The sequence below is a fragment of the Protopterus annectens genome, chromosome 2.part0 (genome assembly GCF_019279795.1).
Source record: "Protopterus annectens isolate FY-2018-M chromosome 2.part0, PAN1.0, whole genome shotgun sequence".
Taxonomy (NCBI): domain Eukaryota; kingdom Metazoa; phylum Chordata; order Ceratodontiformes; family Protopteridae; genus Protopterus; species Protopterus annectens.
In genome coordinates, this window is record NC_056728.1 from 68,430,036 (window position 1) to 68,452,033 (window position 21,998).

At 43.4% G+C, this 21,998-nt stretch overlaps 1 protein-coding gene across 2 annotated transcripts in view; it reads left to right on the top strand.

Annotated features, from left to right (window-relative positions):
- The window catches only part of YBEY (ybeY metalloendoribonuclease), a 260,748-nt gene extending 242,545 nt beyond the window's left edge, over positions 1-18,203 (top strand). For both annotated transcript variants that reach the window (XM_044060556.1, XM_044060557.1), the window contains exon 5: positions 17,872-18,203. In XM_044060556.1, the coding sequence (XP_043916491.1) occupies positions 17,872-17,958 (87 nt within the window). In that variant the 3' untranslated portion in view covers positions 17,959-18,203. The remainder of the gene's footprint in view (positions 1-17,871) is intronic.
- The last annotated feature ends 3,795 nt before the right edge of the window (positions 18,204-21,998 follow it).

Genomic DNA, 21,998 nt, shown 5'->3' on the forward strand with positions numbered 1-21,998 from the left:
TCTGGCATGCATAACACTATTCGATGTTCATAGGTAGGTACTAGGCTATTGTCCCAAGGGCCTACATAAGCCTAGTCAACAAGGTTCCCTGACTTATGCCCCCCAAGAAAGTTATTTTCCTGTGCCACTGTCGAGCAGAGACACAGAACTGATCCCTGAGGTGTATTTCCTATTTCCCATCCACTCATCAAGATTTTTCTTGAAGAGTGCTAATGAAGAACTTTGTTTAACATAGATGGCCTGTTCCAGAGTATGGGAAGTCTCTGGGACAGGAATCTGTCCCTCCAGCATGTCCTGTTTATTGTGGTGACAAGGTTTAGGTCCCTAGAACGTGTAGCTTTGAGGGATTGGGATTTCTTTAGGTGTAGCTTGTCCAACAGCTCTGGGTTTGACGTTGCTTTATATGTTAGGCAGAGATCACCTCGGAGTAGGCAATATTCTACGGAGAGTAAAGCTGGAGTTTTTTAAGATGATCAGTGTAGGGCATTTGTTTGAGACCAGTAATCCTCTTTGTGAGGTACTTCTGTGGCCTTTCCAGCTGCTGCAGATGTCTTGTGATGTACATTCCAAAAGGGGTGTTGTACTCTATAATAGGTCTAATGAGTGTCGAGTAGTGGGGAACAATGACCTCTTTTTTTCCCGGATGAGAACCCTTTTATGATGAGGTGTGCCACATAGAAGGACTTCTGACTGCTGTGGTGATGTGACTATCAAAGGAAAGACTACTGTCCACCTGGGTCCCAAGGTCTCTTATCACACATTTGGTGTTAAGTAGATTGCTGCCTATGTGGTAGTTCATGGGTACAGAGTTTTTACCAAAGGGGATGACACTGCACTTTTTGGCGTTGAGCTTGAGGCCATGGCTTTGACATCAGGCATCTGTCTCGGCGAGGCCCTTCTGTAGGATGTCTACATCATTTGGGGACTTGACTATGGCTTCTTGTTTGCAGTCATCTGCGAACTTTGTTAGCCAGAGGCTATCTGTGTTAGCCTGTACTTCAGAGAAGTAGATACCAAGCAGGAGAGGTCCCAGGACGGAACCCTGTGGTACTCCACTTGTCACTGCTTTGAGGTCAGATTTGGAGTCTGCAACTTTTACAGTGTGGGTTCTGTCAGTGAGCCAGTTGGCAACCCATCTTGTGACGTAGGGATTTATACCTAGTTTACTGAGTTTAGCTATAATTCCAGAATGGGGGATGGTGTTGAAAGCCTTGGCGAGGTCAAGATAGGCTGTGTGAACCACCTTACCCTCATCTATGGCTTTGGTGACTGCCTCAAAGAAGTCGATCAGGTTCAGGAGGCATGATCTGCCTTTCACAAACCCAAACTGGGTGGGATCCAGAGTTTGGTGGTTACCAATGTCTTTGTTTATGAGTTCCATGATGATATGTTCCATGGCCTTGCAGACCAGGCTCATCAAGCTAATAGGGTGATAGTTCCCGGGATCAGTGTTGGCTCCCCCTTTGTGGAGTGGGATAACTGTTGCTGTGCGCCATTCAGTGGGCACAAAGCCTGATGTGAGGCTATTATTGAACATGCTGCTTAAGTGGGGAGCCAGTTCGTTTTGAAGTTCGTGTAAAACGCAGCCTGGGATATTGTCTGGTCCCATGGATGCTGTGTTTTTGGCTTTAGAGCATACAGGTTTTACCTGCGTAGTTGTGATTACAGGGACTCTGCATTCCTCCTGTATAGATATGTACCCTTTAGGGGGTGGGGGGGGTCAAGTTAGCACTGAACCTATCTGCCAGGATGTTGGCAATATCAGTTGGTTCTGTAATTTTCATGCCATTGTGCTGTAACTCAGAGCATGGGTGTTGCCATCGAGATTCTTGACATAGCTATAGAATGCTTTGTGGTTGTCCTTAGATTTAGTGGCGATTTTGTTTTCGTAGCTAGCTTTGGAGGATCTTATAAGGGATCTCAGCTTCTTACTGAGGCTGACCAGGGAGCTCCTCCACTCATGGGATTTTACTCTCTTTTGCAACAGTTTCTTCCTTCTATTGTACAGTTTGTTTTTGGCAGGGGACCACCAGATTGGCTTCCTTTTTTTGGAGGATAGCGTCTTGGTTCTGTTTGGGATAGAACAAACCATGCACTCGTGTAAGTGCTTATAGAGTGCATTTGTGTAGGATTCAGCAGTTGTAACTGTATTGTCCATCTGCATGGGTGTCATGAAGTTAACCACTTCTGTCTTAAGAAGCATGAAGTTGGCTTTGGAGAAATTTTTTACCGTGGTTTCCTTAATGGGTGGTGGGGGCTGGATGTGGATATCAAGGGTGATTAGCTTATGGTCGGATCGGACCAACAAGGAGTTGACTTCAGGTGTGGAACACCGGCACTCATGTTGGTAATGACTAGGTCTAGGATATTGTTGCCCCTGGTGGGGGTGTGGATAAGTTGATCCACGGCATTGGAGTTTATGAATTCCAGAAAGCGTTGAGCTAAGGATTTGGTAAACGAATAGTTTTCCCAGTTAATGGTGGGGTAGTTGAAGTCGCCCATTATTAGGGTGTTTGGTTGAACCCTAATATTTTCCAGTACATCAAGAAAAGAGGAGTGGGAATCCTGGGGCATGGTGGGGGATCTGTAGCAAGCTACAATTTGGATTGCAGTTTTGCCCAGAGTTAGTTGCACTAGGATAACCTCAGATGCATTATGCATTATAGTTGCACTTGGATAACCTCGGATGCATTATGCTGAGCAACTAGCCTGGAGGTGTGGATATCCTAAATGAATATGGACACACCTTCACCTTTGGTGTTTCGGTCCAGGTTACATGGCCAAAAAGTGTGGTATGAGTTCTAACCTGGTAGTGCAGGGGTGCTCTCTGGAGCCGTGAACCAGGTGTCAGTCACTGCACAGATATTGATTTTCTCCATTTTAAGGTGTGCCTCGAGTGAGTACATTTTGAGATTTAGACTTCTAGCACTGAATAGCATTACTCTCAGTTTTTGCTTGCCTGTTCCTGCTAAGGTGGTGAATTTGTCATTTGAACCTTGCCTAAAAAGGCACCATAGGGGCAGCAAGAGCCTTAGCCAGTATCCGGAATCCCAGGGGCGACAGGTGCAGGCCATCTGTGGCAAAGTATCATGGTCTGTCGACCATGTCATCCCAAGCAGACAGATACTGGATCCCCTTAGAATGACACCAGAAGCTTAGCCAATTGTTGAAGTCAATCATTTTGTCCTTGTACTGCGGTATCATTCTGGGTGATGGCAGAATACTACTCAGGGCTAGGGTCATACCTGCCCGGGCTAAAAGATCGGAGAGCTCTTCCATGTCTTTTTTCATGTAGTCCAGGGAGGTATGTCTCAGGTCATTCACACCAGCAGTGACAATGACAGAGTCATATTTGTACTTGTTGTGGAGTGACCTGAGTGCGTGGGTTATGTGGCGGATCCTGGCACCCGACAGGCAGCTGACCGTAACCTTCTCCTTGTTTAGCCTGGTGAGTGGGACATCAGTGTGCCTGACTATAGAGTCACCTATGACTAGTGTGTTGGGTACGTTGTTTTGCCTTATTGGCTGTGGTTGAGTGGCACACTGAGTCTGTGGTCAATGTGTCATTTGGGTTGTGTTGGGGGATGGAGGTTGCTTCCGTTTCTGCTTTGGAGGTCTCTGTTGCTTAGACAGATTATTATTGAGAGCCTCAGCAAATGTTTTTATGTTACTATTTGTGGATTTTGGTGGTGTAGATTCATTGAGACTATGTGATGAAATGTGGTGTGGTGCAAATGTTTACCTTCTCCTCATGACTGTCAAGTTCAGTCTTGGTTGGAGAGAGCTTTACCTCCAGTTTGGCTAGATAAGTGCATCTCTCATAGGTTGTAGTGTTGGGTGGTAGGAGGAGAGGGTTGTCTGTGTACATGAGGCAATTTGTACATTGCCTCAAGATGCCCAGAATCATCAGATAGACAGGAGAGAACACTGTGAGCTGACCCTTGGACATGCCTGAATAAAAAACTATTTTCCTCTAGATAATCTTTTCTGCACATGTCAATATCATGTCCTCTAATAACTGAATCTCCAATTACAAGAATATCTTTTCTGACCAGAGCTGAAGAATCTTCAGCTTCTAATACAATACAATATGCTTTATCAATTGTTACAAAGTAATGATATTCATCACTATTAGTCTTATTAATCCCACTGTTTTCATTGCATATTCAATTTGCAAGCATATATTTCTCATCCAGCAGGCTTTGTATGTCCACAGCTTGAGCCATGTAGTCCATTTTTTCTCTCTTTTTTTCTTACAGTAAAGTTCTTCAATCCTTCCACATTCAATTTTGGTTTTGTCTTTTTCACCTACACATTGCCTCTTTTTTCTACCTTCTGTTTTGGAAAATGATGCCCTTTTTCTGTAGACTGAAGGTTTTCTGATAGAAAAATGTTATTTCCTGTCATTTGTGTTTTATATAACAAAGCAGTGTCCTGTTTATTGTGTTATCTTTACTTTACAGACATTTCAGTTTCTTTTTCTTCCTTGTTATTTATTGTGAACTTCTTCTTTTCTTTTTTTTTTGTTTCCTTCTAAACACTCTGAAACCCGACTGCTGAATACTTCCATCCAGAATTCCAGAGTTGTCAGGGGCATCATATTGTTTCATAGGGGTTGAGTGATGTTTACAGAGAGCAGACACATAAGAGGGGGAAAGCATGCCCGAAGGCAGGTAAAGGCTAGGACTGTGATAGTGAGGGTCGGAACTTTGAATGTTGGCAGTATGACTTGTATAGGGAGAGAGCTAGCTGATATGATGGACCAAAGGAAGGTTGGTATACTGTGTGCGCAAGAGACCAGATGGAAGGGGAGCAAGGCTAGGTGTATCGAAGGCGGTTTCAAATTGCTTTATCATGGTGTGGATGGGAGGAGAAATGGCGTAGGCATTATCCTGAAGGAACAGTATGCTAAGAGTGTTTTGGAGGTGAAAAGAGTGTCTGATAGAGTGATGTTTATGAAGCTGGAAATTTATGGTGTAATGATGAACGTTGTTAGTGCATATGCTCCACAAGTTGGGTGTGCGATGGATGAGAAAGAAAAATTTTGGAGTGAGTTGGATGAAGTGGTGATGACTGTACCTAAGGGTGAGAGACTGGTGATTGGAGCAGATTTCACTGGGCATGTTGGTAAAGGGAACAGAGGGGATGAGGAAGTGATGGGTAGGTATAGTGTTAAGCAAAGGAATGCAGAAGGTCAGATGGTAGTGGATTTTGCGAAAAGGATGGACATGGCTGTGATGAATACGTATTTTAACAAGAGACAGGAGCATAGGGTGACATACAAGAGTGGAGGAAAATGGACACAGGTGGATTATATCTTATGTAGAAAGGCCAGTCTGAAGGAGATTGGAGACTATAAAGTGGTGGCAGGGGAAAGTTTATTTAGGCAGTATAGGATGGTGGTTTGTAGGATGACATTGGTGATCAAGAAGAGGAGGATGAGTGTGAGGGCAGCACCAAGGATCAAATGGTGGAAATTGAAAAAGGGTAATTGTGAGGTGATGTTCAGGGAAGAGTTAAGACAGGCACTGGGTGGCAGTGAAGAGTTACTGAATAGCTGGGTAACTACAGCAGAGATTGGAGACTGTAAAGTGGTGGCAGGGGAAGGTGTAGTTAGGCAGCATAGGATGGTGGTTTGTAGGATGCCACTGGTGATCAAGAAGAGGAGGATGAGTGTGAGGGCAGCACCAAGGATCAAATGATGGAAATTGAAAAAGGGTAATTGTGAGGTGATGTTCAGGGAAGAGTTAAGACAGGCACTGGGTGGCAGTGAAGAGCTACCGAATAGCTGGGTAACTACAGCAAAGCTAGTAAGAGAGATGGCTAGAAAGGTGCTTGGTGTGACATCTGGAAAGAGGAAGGAGGACAAGGAGACCTGGTGGTGGAATGAAGAAGTACAGGAGAGTATACAGAGAAAGAGGTTGGCGAAGAAGAATTGGGATTGTCAAAGAGATGAAGAAAGTAGACAAGAGTATAAGGAGATGAGGTGCATGGCAAAGACAGAGGTGGCGAAGGCTAAAGATAAGGCATATGAAGAGTTGTATAAAAGGCTGGACACCAAGGAGGGAGAAAAGGACCTGTACCAATTGGCTAGACAGAGGGACCGAGCTAATAAAGATGTGCAGTAGGTAAGGGTGATAAAGGATAATTAGGGAACGTACTCACAAGTGAGGAGAGTGTGTTGAGCAGATGGTAAGAGTACTCTGAGGGGTTGATGAATAAAGAGAATGAGAGGGAGAGAAGGTTGGATGATGTGCGGATAGTGAATCATGAAGTGCAGTGGATTAGCAAGGAGGAAGTAAGGATAGCTATGAAGAGGATGAAGAACGGAAAGGCTGTTGGTCCAGATAACATACCTGTGGAAGCATGGAGGTGTTTAGGTGAAATGGCGGTGGAGTTTTTAACTACATTGTTTAATGAAATCTTGGAAAGTGAGAGGATGCCTGAGGAATGGAGAAAAAGTGTTTTGTTAACTATTTTTAAGAATAAGGATGATGTGTAGAGCTGTAATAACTACAGAGGGATTAAACTGATCAGTCACAGCATGAAGTTATGGGAAAGAGTAGTGGAAGCAAGATTAAGAAGGGAGGTGATTAGTGATCAGCAGTATGGTTTCATGCCAGGAAAGAGCACTACAGATGCAATGTTTGCTCCAAGAGTGTTGATGGAGAACTACAGAGAAGGTCAGAAGGAGTTGCATTGTGTCTTTGTGAATTTAGAGAAAGCATATAACAGGGTGCCTAGAGAGGGGTTGTGGTATTGTATGTGGAAGTCGGGAGTGTCAGAGAAGTATGTAAGAGTGGTACAGGATATGTACGAGGGTAGTGTGACAGCGGTGAGGTCTGCGGTGGGAGTGACGGATGTGTTTAAGGTGGAGGTGGGATTACATCAAGGATCAGCTCTAAGCCCTTTCTTATTTGCAATGGTGCTGGACAGGTTGACAGATGAGATCAGACAGGAGTCCCCGTGGACTATGATGTTTGCAGATGACATTGTGAGCTGTAGTGAGAGTAGGGAACAGGTGGAGGAGACCCTGGAGAGGTGGAGATATGCTCTAGAGAGAAGAGGAATGAAGGTCAGCAGGACTAAGACAGAATATATGTGTGTGAATGAGAGGGAGGATAGAGGAATGGTGATGATGCAGGGAGTAGAGGTGGCAAAGGTGGATAAGTTTAAGTACTTGAGATCAGCAGTTCAGAGTAATGGTGAGTGTGGAAGAGAGGTGAAGAAGAGAGTACAGGCAGGATGGAGTCAGTGGAGAAGAGTGTCAGGAGTGGTTTCTGTAGACGAGTACCAGTAAGAGTGAAAGGGAAGGTCTACAAGAGGGTAGTGAGACCAGCTATGTTATATGGGTTGTAGACAGTGGCATTGACAAAAAGGCAGGAGTCAGAGCTTGACGTGGCAGAGTTGAAGATGTTAAGATTTGCACTGGGTGTGACGAGGATGGACAGGATTAGGCATAAGTATATTAGAGGGTCAGCCCAGGTTGGACGGTTTGGAGATAAAGCCAGAGAGGCGAGATTGCATTGGTTTGGACATGTGCTGAGGAGGGATGCAGAGTATATTGGGAAAAAGATGCTAAGGATGAAGCTGCCAGGTAAAAGGAAAAGAGGAAGGCCCAAGATAAGGTTTATGGATGTGGTGAGAGAGGACAATGCAGGTGGTTGGTGTGACAGAGCAAGATGCAGAGGACAGGAAGAAATGGAAACAGTTGATCTGTTGTGGCAACCCCTAACGGGAGCAGATGACAGAAGAAGAAGGAATAATATTATTATATGCATTTCAAATGCAAATGTCTTAAACAGTTATATATCATCATGACTTTTTTTTTAGGTAATCTTTGACATTTCCTCAGTGACTGTGTGGATGCACAAGCTGTATGTAATGTTTTTTATTTCTTAATGTCAAAATATCTGTGGTTTATTTTTTTCTTGCCTTGCCATTTCAGTGGGGTTAAAACTTCTTGTACCCGATAAAACAACTTGTGTATTTAACATCTCTCAAATATTTTGCTTAAGAATCAGGGCCAAAGCCAAAAATGTGGGAGAGACAAAGGCCAGAAATTAGGGCCAGTTTTCAAGTATTAACACACTTAATAAAACGGATTTTGCATCAGTATTAATTCTCAAAGAATAAGAGTTATGAAACTTTGTCTGGCATTAGCTGACCAGAAGTCCTTCTGTCAGGTGCCTGAAGCCAGATTTTCAGATACTAACTCAGTAGGCAATCTTCTTAGCCATTTTTTTTGCATGAGGTGTAGGAAGCAGATTCCGCATAAAGGCTTTCATAGTTTTTGTCTCTTCTCTTTAGGTCTGGAACACAGTCTTCCCAGTTAACCCTAGTGCTCCTGTTTCAACCGGTAGACAGTTAAATGCCAGACTGAATGTCTCAAAAAGTACTTGTCCCAAAGATTTATTGGTTGACGTAGGTGCACCATATCATCCACTGGTCCTTCTTCCAATTTCCCCAAGAATTAAAAAGAGAAGTGCTCAAAGGAGAAGATTGTTTGGGACACTGACAACACTGTCTTAGTGTCTGATAGCTTGTCTATGCTCGAGGGGACCGATGTTGGCTTACTGCATCTGATGTCTGTGGCACAACGTCTGTAGATACCCCATTACTGTTGGTCTTGTGAACAAAACCTTTAGCATTAGCCGTCCCCAGATCCACTGTGCAGGTCCTGGCCTCCAGTATGCGTGTAGTAATTTCTGACAGGAAGGGTGGTATCCTTAAGATCTTAGAGATGAAGTCAAAGGGGACAATATGGATGTCTTGGTCACCTGCTTACATCCCAAGACCTACAGGTGTGACCACACACCCAACCTGAGACTCAAGACACCAAAGTCCAAATTGTTGTTGGCCACTTTGCCCCAGCCACTGCTGACTTTGTCTTAGTCCCAGCATCTCCGGGTGTCTTCTCATGACCTTTTCAGAGTAGCCCAACACTTCATTGAATTTATGAAACCTGGGTATTACCCTCCAAAAAAGATCCTACCTCAGGAATCCTCCCTGGAAATAGGAAAAGTGAGCCTCCTTCCCAGGGCCACTCAGATTCTGTTGTCTCAGAAGCAGAGAAGCTCACTTATGTGAACCAGTTATCTGTAGCCTCCTTTATGGATTCTGATGAGACATTTTCATCAGCCTTGCCATGTGAAGATCCATCTTTTAGAGATTCCTTTCACATGATGAAGGAATCTTTCAGCTTGCAGTGTAAGGACATTTCTCAAGTGTAGATCAGGTACAGTCTTTGTGGGCTTGCCAGGACCTAGATCAATAGCATTTTATTCCATTCTTAGAGGTTCTAGATAGTGCTTTTAACACACAGCATTTCTGAAGGCTGAGTCACAGCCAGGTAATTATGACAAGAAAGACATGAAGATAGTACAGGGGAGTCTGCCTGAATAGGAGGTGGGAAGATAAAAGCTCAGGTATTCAAAATAGCCTTCAGAATCCTACAGGCAGAAGTCTTAAGAGTCAGTTCCATGGGAAGTTCTTCCATCAGCCATCATGGAGGGTTTGATCATGGGTGGCTACACCAACTCACTCTTGAGCATCTAGAGCATACTCACGTTTGGCCTTCTGCCATGAAGAGGTCCCTCAAGATGTTCATCGTGTTTCACTGTTGCAGTCATTACACTTGAGTTATCCTGCTGGCAGGCGACCCGCAGTCGGCCCAAGTTCCAAAGTCTTGGTCCGGCGTCAGTTGCTGTCGCCTCTTCCCTGACGTCAGTGCGCCAGGGGTATAAAAGTTGCAAGCAACGCCATTTTCTTCAGTCTTTCTTGCCGCGCGGTGCCTGAAGCAAAAGCAGTTCGCAAGTGCCAGTCGCCCAACTCCTGAGATTTTCAAAATTGAGTTTCAGAACCGAAGTCTTCAATAAAGCTAAGTACCCCGTTGGGGAAACTTTTTCTTGCTCCAGACTGATGTCACTAAAAGTTAATAATTGCATTACTTGTGGGAAGCAAATACCTGATAAGGACTTTCACTCTTACTGTATTCCTTGCCTAGACCCTGACCACGGTGTCACTAGTTGTCGGTTTTGTGCTAGATTCAATAAACGCACTATTAAACGTCAGTTTGATTTTGCTCTACATTATTTTGGCTGAAGGTTTAATTACATAATGCCATTGGAACAATTGACGACCGGAATTTATAAAAAACGCAAAGACAAAGAAAAGGACAGGCATCCGAGGTCCAAAACCGACGACGAAGCCTCTTCTAGGCCAGTCGCTGGTTCGCCGGTTCTCACTGAGGCACTTTCGCAGCCCCTGACACCCGCTACCTCAGAACCACAGGCCGTAGCCGACAGCCACATGGAGACACCGAGGCCTGTGGAAACTCAAGGTATTGGGCCAACGGAAACTATACCCTCAGATGGGTCTGGAGCTGCTGAGCAGGCATCGGCTTCTGAGGGTGTTTTCAGACCTTCACAGCTTACAATTAAGCCCACTACAGCAGCAAAGGCAAAGTCAAAATCACCATTAAAGACAAGGAAACAAGTACAGCATTCTCCAGAACAGTCATCCATGCCAAAGAAACAGATGCTTAAAATGGCCGAAGACCTAATTACTTTATTCAGGGGTTCCCATCCCCCTCCTGACAATAGGCCCAGGCAAGACACTGATTATGATTCCTCTGACCAGGTTTCTGTTTCCTCTGACTCCTCTTCTGATCAGGGATACTCTCTCCCTCCCTATGAGGACTCTGATGCAGAAGAGTCCATACCTTCAGCCTCTCCGCCTGAGGATTACTCCTTTGGGTTAACCCTGCAGACCATGAGGGAGCATTTCCATTGGGAGAGCCAGGATTATTCAAAATCCAAGAAAAGGCTCAGAGACTTCCTTTTATTGCCTCAGCACAGGCCCCTGGCTATCCCCCCTGTGCTCGATATTGTTGATGATGTTTTTTCTGAATCCAGTCTGTCTCCTGATTCTTTACCCCTGCACCAGTCAAGCCAGACAGGTACTACAGAGTCCCTGACTCTCATAAATTTCTTTACAAAAACCCCGCTGCAGACCCAGAAACAATTTCTCGGGGTCCAAAAGGGGTTAAAGCTTCCACTGCTAAAAATCCTGTCCCCTTGGATAGGGATTCCAGAGCTCTGGACAGATGGGTGAAAAAAGTTTACACTTCTGCTTCTTTAGCTGTAAGAGCTTTAAACTGTCAGTTTCACATGCTTAAATACTAACAGTACCTCATGTCATTGTTAAAACAGAAAATGGTTTCAAATACAGAAGGTCCTGACAGTAAAGAAATGCAGGATTTATTGCATGCAGTTGAACACGTGGGAAAGCATACTCTGCAATGTGGTTTTGATTCATTAGAGGCTTCTTGTAGAGCCACAGTTACAGGCTCTGTTATTCAAAGGCATGCTTGGTTGAAAGAACAAAGTTTACCTGACCATGTTAAAGTAAAATTATTGGATGCTCCATTACAGCATGATACTTTGTTTGGTGTTAAGGTAGAAAAGGTGTTAAAGAAAATGGAGGATAAAGCAAGGTCAATGCAGACAGTGAAAGAATTCTTGCAGGTTCAACCACCTAGATGTAGCAGAAACTGGCCTTCAAAAATTGGTCCTTTCCAGTGTCAGATAGGCCACAAAGAGGCAGATACAGACGCCCAAGAGGCAGATCTCAGCCCCAAGGCTCCTACCAACCTAAACAATGGGGTGCTTCAGCTCCCAAGGGAGGGGAAGACAAATCACAACCTTATAGAAAACAGTCCCAATGACTTTCCTCTGCAAATGCCAAGCACTGCACTTTCCTCTTGACAGCACCCCTAGGGGGGAAGCTAGCACTTTTCTCAAAAAACTGGCACATGATCACCCAGGACCAATGGGTGCTGAATATTGTTTCTCAGGGTTACAGGTTCCACTTCCACACGCTTCCAAAACCAAAAGGTATGCCAGACCTGCCACAAAACCAATGGGCAGAGGCAGATTGCTGCTCTTATGGACATGGGAGCTATTCAAAAAGTTCACAGCAAGAACAGGGACAAGGATTTTACTCAAGACTTTTCTTAGTACCCAGAAAGGACAAAGCCTGGAGACCAATACTGGACCTGTCAATCCTAAATACTTTCCTGGATGTTCCAAAATTCAAAATGTTAACACTACATCAACTTCTGCCCATGCTGGGCAAGAAGGCTTGGCTTGTTACTTTAGACCTCAAGGAGGCATACCTGCATGTCCCAATCAGACAATCTTGCAGAAGATACCTCAGATTCATAGCAGGCTCAATGCATTACCAATTCTCTGCACTGCCCTTTGGCTTATCTACTGCGCCCAGGGTCTTCATAAAATGCCTGGCACCAGTAATTGCATTTTGCAGACAAAAAGGAATTCAGATATATCCATACTTGGGTGACTGCCTTATTCAAGCAGAGAACAAGGACATTCTTCTAAAGCATCTGGCGTTTGTAAGAAGATTGCTAATTTGCCCAGGGTACACAGTAAACGAAAATAAATCAAAACTAGTGCCCTCTCAAGAGATAATATTCCTGGGTGCAAGCTTAAATATAACTGCCCAGATGGCTTATCTCATGCCAGACAAACAAAGGCAACTGACTCATTACTTTCAAATGATGGTAACAAAAACCCAGGTCCCTGCAAGAAACATTCTGCAGGCCCTGGGCTTCATGGCATCCTGCATTCTACTAATTACATATGCAAAACTGCATATGAGGAAACTACAATGGTATCAAAAAAATGTTTGGACTCAGCATTGTCACAGCCTGGAGACAATCATAACTTTAATTCCCTCCCTACAACAGGAGTTTCGATGGTGGGCCCAGGCCTGTCACCACAACAAGGGACAGCCTTTCACTTTACCCACAGCCAGGCAGACAATAACAACGGATGCATTGGATTATGCCTGGGGGGGCACATATGGCAAGAAAATGTATTCAGGGCACGTGGCCCAAGGAACAAATGCATCTTCACATCAATCAAAAAGAGATGCTAGCTGTACAGAATGCTTTGACAGCTTTCAAGGACCTACTACATCCAGGACAACTATTAATAAAGACGGACAATACCACAGTTATGTGGTACATAAACAAGCAAGGGAGCACACATTCCTACCCCCTATGCAGTCAAGCCATGACTTTGTGGAACACAGCACTGACCTGTCAAGTATATCTGCGGGCACAATTCCTGCCAGGAACAAAAAATACACTGGCAGACGAACTAAGCAGAAATCTCATGGATCCTCACGAATGGAAACTAAATCCACAGATGTTCAGCATGATAACGAGGAAATGGGGACGCCCAGACATAGATCGTTTTGCCTCCCCTCACAATTACCAAATACAGAAATTCTGCACAAGAACTTATCACTCTCAAGCATGGAAAGTGGATGCTCTATCATTCAGCTGGAAAGGCCTGACAGTCTATGCCTTCCCTCCGATGCCTCTCCTTACCAAGGTACTCCTAAAAGTCAGACAAGAAAAGCCAAAAATGATCCTGATTGCACCAGACTGGCCACGCCAGCACTGGTACCCAATCCTAAAGAGCTTGTCTCAAGACCCAGCTTGGCCTCTACCTCAAATCCTTCATCTTCTGACACAACAAAACAATCAGATTCTGCACAGTCAACTCAGAACCTTAAATCTGGCAGCATGGCAGATAATGTAGCCTTTCAGATTGCACCTCTATCTAAAGCTGTTATGGATGTCATCTTAGAAGCCAGGAGGCCCAGCACTAGGAAATCTTATGCAGAAAAATGGAAGAGATTCTGTGCTTGGAACCAGGCACAAGGGCTCGAACCACTTGTCCCTAATATACCTCAGATTTTACAATACCTAACTGAGATGCTGGACAAAGGCCTGTCATTCTCATCAATTAAAATCCATGCCTCTGCCATTTCAGCTAATTACAATACAGAATTTCCTATTTTTTCACATCCTCTACTACGACAGTACCTCAGAGGGGCAAAAAATATAAGACCCCCAAGGAGAGCACCAGTACCAACTTGGGATCTCAATTTTGTTTTAGAAAAACTCACACTGCCTCCTTTTGAACCAGCCAGCATAGTTGACCTAAAATTCTTATCATGGAAAACTGCTCTGCTCCTAGCAATAACTTCAGCAAGAAGAGTCTCAGAGTTACAGGCATTAATGGCTGTGGAACCTTTCATCATTTTTCATCAGGACAGGGTCTCTCTGAGGACAAACCCAACATTCATGCCAAAAGTGGTCTCCAATGTGGCCTTGAACCAAACCATTCATTTACCTACTTTCTACCCAAATCCCCAGAATAAATGGGAGAGACTTCTGCACTCTTTGGATATACACAGACAGCTACGATTCTACTTGGACAAAACAAAAGCTTTCAGAAAAACTGAGCAACTGTTTGTAGCCTATGCTACAGGATCACAAGGAAAGCCTGTTACAAAGCAGACAATTTCAAATTGGATAGGCCACTGCATCCGCTTCTGTTATGCACAACATGGCAAATCAGTGCCTAAGGGCATTAGGCCTCATTCTACCAGAGCAGCAGCCACTTCAGCAGCTTTTCTCAGAAGAGTACCAACCAAAGACATTTTAGAAGCTGCAACCTGGAGCTCAGTGCACACTTTCATCAAGCACTACCACTTACCTCTCTACTCTAAATCCAGAGCAGGCTTTGCCACTGCAGTTCTGCAGGGCCTGGTAGCCTCTCCAAATCCAATTTAGACCCAGCCGCCCAACCTCAGCTTTGGGATTCTACCCAAGTGTAATGACTGCAACAGTGAAACATGAACATAGTACAGTTGTGTACCTACCATAAATGTAGATGTTCAAGTGTATTCACTGTTGCAGTGCAGGTTACCCACCCACCACCCCCCTTTTCATTGCTGGGACTTCTCTGTAGGTTACCCACCCACCATCCCCCTTTTCATTGCTGGGACTTCTCTGTACTTCTCAACTCTATAGAACTTACGTGGTGTATTTGCTTGTAGATGAAGGAAATGTTTATAATAATATATGCATGTTATTTGGCATAATTTTATCTTTCCAGCCTTCCTATCTGGGGGCACCTGACATCTGGGGCAAAAAAAAACTGAAGAAAATGGCGTTGTTTGCAACTTTTATACCCCTGGCACACTGACATCAGGGAAGAGGCGACAGCAACCGACACCGGACCAAGACTTTGGAACTTGGGCTGACTGCGGGTCGCCTGCCAGCAGGATAACCCAAGTGTAATGACTGCAACAGTAAATACACTCGATCATCTACATTTATGGTTGGTACACAACTGTACTTTCCCTTGCTTAGGCTTAGTGGCTGCACTCAAGGCAAAGAAGGCTTTCCCCCAGGATTTCTGCCAAAGGCCTGTCGGGCTCATCAGCCAGGATTAAAGAGACTTCTGTTATCTATGAGGCTTGTAAGTCAGACCCAAATATTGGATGCTCACCAGGGATTTGGTGTCTGGAGGAATCTCTCTTTGCTGATGTACAAGTACACCTTCAGGGTGGATGGTCAGGAAGAATGACAGTCCTTTGGACTTCCTTCACCTTACCCCATGGAGCCTATTCTTTTATATGAAATCTTTGCATACTGGGAACATCTCTGTCATGTTCCCTGTACTCTTGAGAAGGTCAATGCCATTTACAGACTCTTGCTGTGTGGAGTGACTTCCAGCAGACTCCTGCATTGTTTCTGACAGCTTACCATTTGATAATAGTTTAAGGCATTGCACATTGTAGGAAAGGGGGATTTTGTCATCTGATTCTTTGAGGAAAAGCCACAGACAGTAACTTGTCTGTTCTCCTCTGCAGGTTCAAGTTCTTCCTTGTGGACTAGATACTAGTGAAAAAGGTAGACCTCCCTGATTTTTGATTCAACATGGATGTGCTCAGAACCCTTCCACAGTTTCTACAATGGACTTCATTGTAGCCCATTGTAATTTTGGTGATGCTGTGGCTAGGGCAACAGGTTTAGGGGAATGCTTGTGTAGGGTTTTTATGGTTTAGGCTTATTTTTATTCCAGACCTCTGGCAGGCCTTTCTGCATACCTTTTCTGATCAGATATGCTTTTTTTGGGCTGGTCTCCTACAAGCAGGAAACATCACTGCTTACTGAAGTATTGCAAAGAATTTTATGATGCTTCTTAAGCCCTTTTATTTTCTCTGCACCATCTGTACCCTTAAGGAGTGGAAGTCCACATGTATGGTCAGGAGGGCTTCTGAATATAAGGTGCTCTTTTCCCCACCCCACATGTATAGTGGCAGAGTTTCCTGTGGGGAGGAGGGTAATTGCTGATATGTAAATTGCAGTTTTGACCAGTGACCAGAATTGTCTGTGAGGTACTGACTGTCTGAGTTTGTCTTTGCTTTTGAAGCCACTGTTAAGAACTTCTGTATAGCTCCTATGGTCATTAATAGTCACATCTTTGAACTTTTAAGTCATCCACTGCAAAAATAAGTCAGAAACTTGTTAAAAGCTAAAAGTGAGGCTGTATAATTTGATTGTTCCACCCCTGAAGAAAACTGAGGCTGTATAATTTGATTGTTCCACCCCTGAAGAAAGTCAGTTGGTTTTACTTCTGTACTCCCTTGCTCTAAAGCTAGATTGCATGTTTTTTTTTACTAACTTTAGTAAGCACATCTTGAATATCATATTGAAAATTTGAAGAAATGTGTATACGATTTGAATGTTGAAGGTGTGATTAGTGATGAACTCTTTTAGTGTTTCTTTGTATCAGATTAGTTTTTCGGGAATTCCTAAAATGCATAAAAATCTGTCAACACCTTTTGTGAAACATATTGTGTTCAAGAAAGGCTTGCTTATTGAATCAGAACATGTCCAAAATCATTGCCTGCTGTGTACTTTTCTTGTGGGATTTACATTGTGTCTGGTGTACCTTTTATGAAAAAATAAATTTAACATTGAGTGTTTCTCTGTCAACACATTTGTTTTCGGCTATTAAAATATGCCAATGTGTAACAGGTGCCTTTAAACTTGCCTTGTTTTGAGCCATGTAACAGCTACTTTATTTCTGTATTTTGCAGTAGGAAATCCAGAAGGTTCTCTGGCAGCACCATTTTCTTAGGATGCTACAACTCCCAGTTATTCTTAATCTCTTAATGGAGTCAGCACACTTTTTTTTAATTTAATACTGACCAAATACCCCCCGCAGGAATTCAGGAGGTGTAGAGTGATGATCACAAAACATCCCCTTGGGTCTCTCCCACATCCCTTCTCCTAGCTTAGACCCTTTGGGTTAAGTGCCTTCTATCGTCAAGAGTGCCAGCTGGAGGTGCCATCTGTAGTGCCATGTTTAAAACCAGGTCTGTGTCCTACTGAATTATGGAAAGTCTGCAGAATTAGAAACCACTTTGTGATCCTAAAGTGAGTATTCAGGAGTAAATACCATAGAGTAGTACTGGATAGACAGTACTGCTCAACTGCAACAAGTTTAGTCTCTGGAGACAAGACCTTTTTGTTCAAGTAACAGATGATGTATTCTTTCTATGCACTCTCCAGGGATAGCACATCCCCCAGGCCCACCTGAAAAGGGCTAAGCTACACTATAAATACCTTACTGAAATCAGAGGTTATTAACATAGATTATTCACATCGGACCGTCTTTAACCATTGAAATCCTTCTCATTTCCTTGGACCACTGAATGTGGCAGTCCTTAATTTAAGAATGCGCCAGTGTGGAAGAGGCCCTTTTAAACTTCCCTTGTATTGAGCCATATAGCAGCTTGTTCATTTCTGTATTGTGCACTAGGGATAAACTTAAAACACAATCTTTAGCAGTTTACTTCTCATAACTTTTATTTCTCTCAACTATGACAGATTTATAGTAATTAGTTATATTTATTTGCTGTTTTGTTTGTGTTCTGAATGTCTTTACAGTTTTGCTTTGTTTATTGTTTTATTTCCAGATGTTTTTGAGAGAAAGCCAGATTCTGGAGGAATTCAACAAGATAACTGGTGGAAATCTCCAGCCACTAACCAAGAACTTGTTCTGACATGCAGAGTATGTGTTACACACCGATCTGTGTTCCCAGCGATAAAATTCTAAGCACACACAATTTGCAGCAACTGTATTTAATCAGAAAGTGAGAAAAAGTTGGATATAAGCTGTGTAATTACTGCAGCTGAATAATTTATGTGATGAAGCAGCATGAAATTAGATGTCTGTCACATGCATGTAAATGTATAGAGGACGAAATTTTGATGTTTTTGAATACTAGTAAATGTTTATGGTTCTAAATTTGGTCTATTAAAATTTATCAAAAAATGTTTTATTTCAGATCATTCATCTTGAGTCCAGGCTTATGATCGCTGGATCCAGCACTACCTCTTTACTTCTGTATAGTTGGAGTGGTCCCTGATCCCTCTTACTTTTCCCATTTTTGTCTAATGAGAGGTAGTAGAGAAATGAATCATCTTAATACTTTGCTGAAGTTAAGCGCTGAGGTGACTTGCAGTTACCTAATGCAGGTAGTGAGACCTTGGCACACATCATTGTCTTTTCATTATCCCATTATGCAGTCTTTAGACAGTGATCCGATTCAAGAAGACCCCAAGCTTGGATCCTCAGTCCATGGCTCATGGTAGGAATCCAAACTTAGGATTCTGATAACTTCCCTGTGGAAATGGTCACGCCTCAAATTTGAGCTTTCCCGCCCCATTTTAGTTACTAGTCTGAACCTGTAGTTATGACCATCCTGACAAGTAAATATGAGGGCCTGTTTAATGCCTGGTGCCAGATGATTGACTGGGTATAAAACAACGCAATTTGATTTGCATTTGAAAGCTCCATTTCCAGATTTGCATTATCCCCTATTGTTGATCTACCCTGTTGTCTGCTTGTTAGACATAGGCCAGCCCAACACCAGTTCACATATCACTCAACTGGTCAGCCATTAATAGATCATCACATATCAAAGATGTGTGCTGCTCTTCAACTAAACCTAATAAAATGACTTTTTCCTTCACAACCCTTCAACTTCTCCTGGGCAGAGACTGATGAAGTCAAGCATTCTTCCTTAGAAATAAACTGCAACACTGAGTCCTGTTCCTTTCATATTTCACTGAGGGTTTTCCTTTTGTGGAAACCTTGAACGTGATAATTTCCTTTTTGGAATGGTGTCTTGTCATAATCTTTCTCCCAAGTGTGTTCATTGTCTGCTTATGGCATTGTGAGGTGAATTCTTGGATGTTGGATGAATCATGTAAAATATTGTGCATATGTATATATGTATGTGTGTGTGTGTATTTGTATACAGAGTTGCTGTTAATAACTTCTGATGTTCAGTGCATGTAGTGCAAATTTTTCTCAAACTGTCAAGCAGGAACAACTTAACTTGCTTCATTTCAGACAATCACTCAGACTGTTGTATTTCAGTATAGCAGTTAGGAAGAATTCAGATTGCTTCTTTTCAGTATAGTGGGAAAATTAAATTGCGTATTTTTTTAATTGATACAATAACAGCAAGGACAGTTCTCAGCCCAATCTGTCATTGTGTTCCAGCACAGTACCTTGTAATAAGGAGATGCTCAGTGTTTCAAACAAGCATCCAGACTGTCTTGACACTCATATATGAAATAAACATTTAAAATTCCAGTATGGGGCAGCTCCGTTAAATGGCATCAGCAACAGCACTCATTTAATTAAAAAAAAAAGACTCATCTTTATTAAATTTTCACTTATGACGCAGGCAATCATACATTTTATATAAATGAAAACAAACCATATTGATGACATAATTTTAGTTGCAAACATTACACGTCACTTATAATCTATCCACTCACTGTCAGTCAAACATTACATAGGTCATTCAAATCTTGCCTTCTTTTAAATCTCATTCCTCATCTGAATGTGTTGTTCCCACAATTTCCATTTTTTTCTCTATGTAATTTGCCCCTACCCATTTCTAAAGATCCCATTTCCACTTGTTTTATCTCTGTTACTACATTCACTACTTCTAGTACAGTTGGTTTAGACTTTGATTTCCATTTCCTAGTAATTGATTTATTTTGGCAGCCACCAGAATTAGACTCAGCACGGCCTTACAATGTCTAGGCAAATCCCATTCTGTATCATAGCTCAAAAAATTATTTCCTTAGTCATACGAATTTGCTCACCCAGTATTTCTGATAGAGTAGTCTAGAGGGAATTTTTTAAATCTGCCAACTCCTTGCATTCCCTTTAAATATGTTCCCAATTACCTCTTTCTTGTGCATCACACCTCCAACATTTGCTATCTACCTGAGGAATAAATCTTTGGAGTCTACTTGGGGTATAAAATAGCTATATAAACACGTACAAGATCCTAAGTGTTCTAGACATTGTTGCATGTTTGGTAGACATGCATACATGCCCCCCCCCCCCATTGTGTCTTTTGAGATGTCCTTCATGGATGCATCTGCAGTCATAACAACTGGGTTGTCCTGTCGTCAGGCAGCCCTGCAGTCGGCCGGATTCCAAAGTCCGGGTCCGGCTTCGGCTGATGTCGCACTTCACCCGACGTCATCTCTGCTGGTCTCCGGGTATAAAGGCATCAGCCGACGCCATTTTCTTCAGTCTTTCTTGCCGCGTGGCGCCCGAAGCAGAAGCTGTTCGCAAGTGCCGGTCGGTCGGATCCAGAGATTTCTACTACCGAATACTACTTCGAAGACTTCTAAAAGCTAAGTACCCCGTTGGGGACTCTTTCTTGCCTCAGCCGATGTCAGAAAAAGTTAATAACTGTTTAACTTGTGGGAAACAAATACCTCATAAAGATTTCCACTCTTACTGTTTGCCTTGTTTAGGCCCAGACCACGACGTAGCAGCCTGTTCGCCTGTGCTTCCTTCAACGGACGAACGCTTAGGCGGTCGGAGTTTGCTGAACAGTTTTCGGTTCTGAATTTGCGTACATTATGCCGTCGGATCCTCCGACTACCCAAATTGTTAAAACGCAAAGAAAAGACCGACACTCGCGGTCCACGGTTTCGGCCGAAACCATGGTAAAGCAAACCGCGAGTGTCTCGGTTTCGGCGGAACCGAGAAAACGGTTCAAAGCACAGCTGAATCTTTGACTACTTCTGAGGTTCCTGCTACCTTACTTGAATCGGCCTCTGAAATTTTACCTACTACAGTGGCTTCTAGTGAATTATCAGACACCATCCCTTTGGATGTCTCTACCCCAGCACGTGGTGCTGCTAGGCCTCCTGCAGCCATGTCCATTAAGGCCTTTGCCAGGGCTAAAGCAGCCAAGTCTACTAAATCAGTGCCTGTTAAACCCCCCTCAACCAGGCCTACTTCTAGTTCACAAATGCTTACTTTGGCAGAAGATTTAATATCCTTAATTAGGGGATCTCAATCACACCCAGACAGGGCCTCTCAGCCCCCAGAGAAGAGACCTAGAGCAGAGCCCCCCGAGCCTGTGTCCTCTGATGATTCTGCGGATGACTCAGATATTACAGACCAGCCTGAGGCTCCTTTCTCCAATTATGAAGACTCAGATGCTGAAGAATCCATTCCAGCTGCTTCTCCACCAGAAGAATTCTCCTTTGGGGAAACCTTACATGCCATGCGAGAACAATTCCAATGGCAGCAACAGGATTTCTCAGACTCCAGAAAAAGACTTAGGACTTTTCTGCACCTTCCACAACACAGGCCCTTAGATATACCTCCTGTCCTCCCTGTTGTGGACGATGCTTTTAATGATGTCTGCTCTGCACCAGATTCCTTACCTCCAGCCCCTGCCAAACCAGACAGATTTTACAGGGTACCAGACACATCATCACCTATACAAGGCCCCCTTGCAGACCCGAAACTATATCCCAGGGGCCTAAGGCAGTAGCCTCGACCACAGCAAAAACCCTATTCCTTCTGAAAGGGAAGCCAGGTCTTTAGACAGATGGGGCAAAAAGTTTATACCTCAGCTACTCTCTCAGCTAGAGCTTTAAACTGTCAGTTTCACATGATACAATACCAGGAGTTTATGCTTGATCAGTTAACTAAAAAACTATCCTCTGACGACTCTATAGATAAGAAATATGTATTAGAAATGGTAAATAA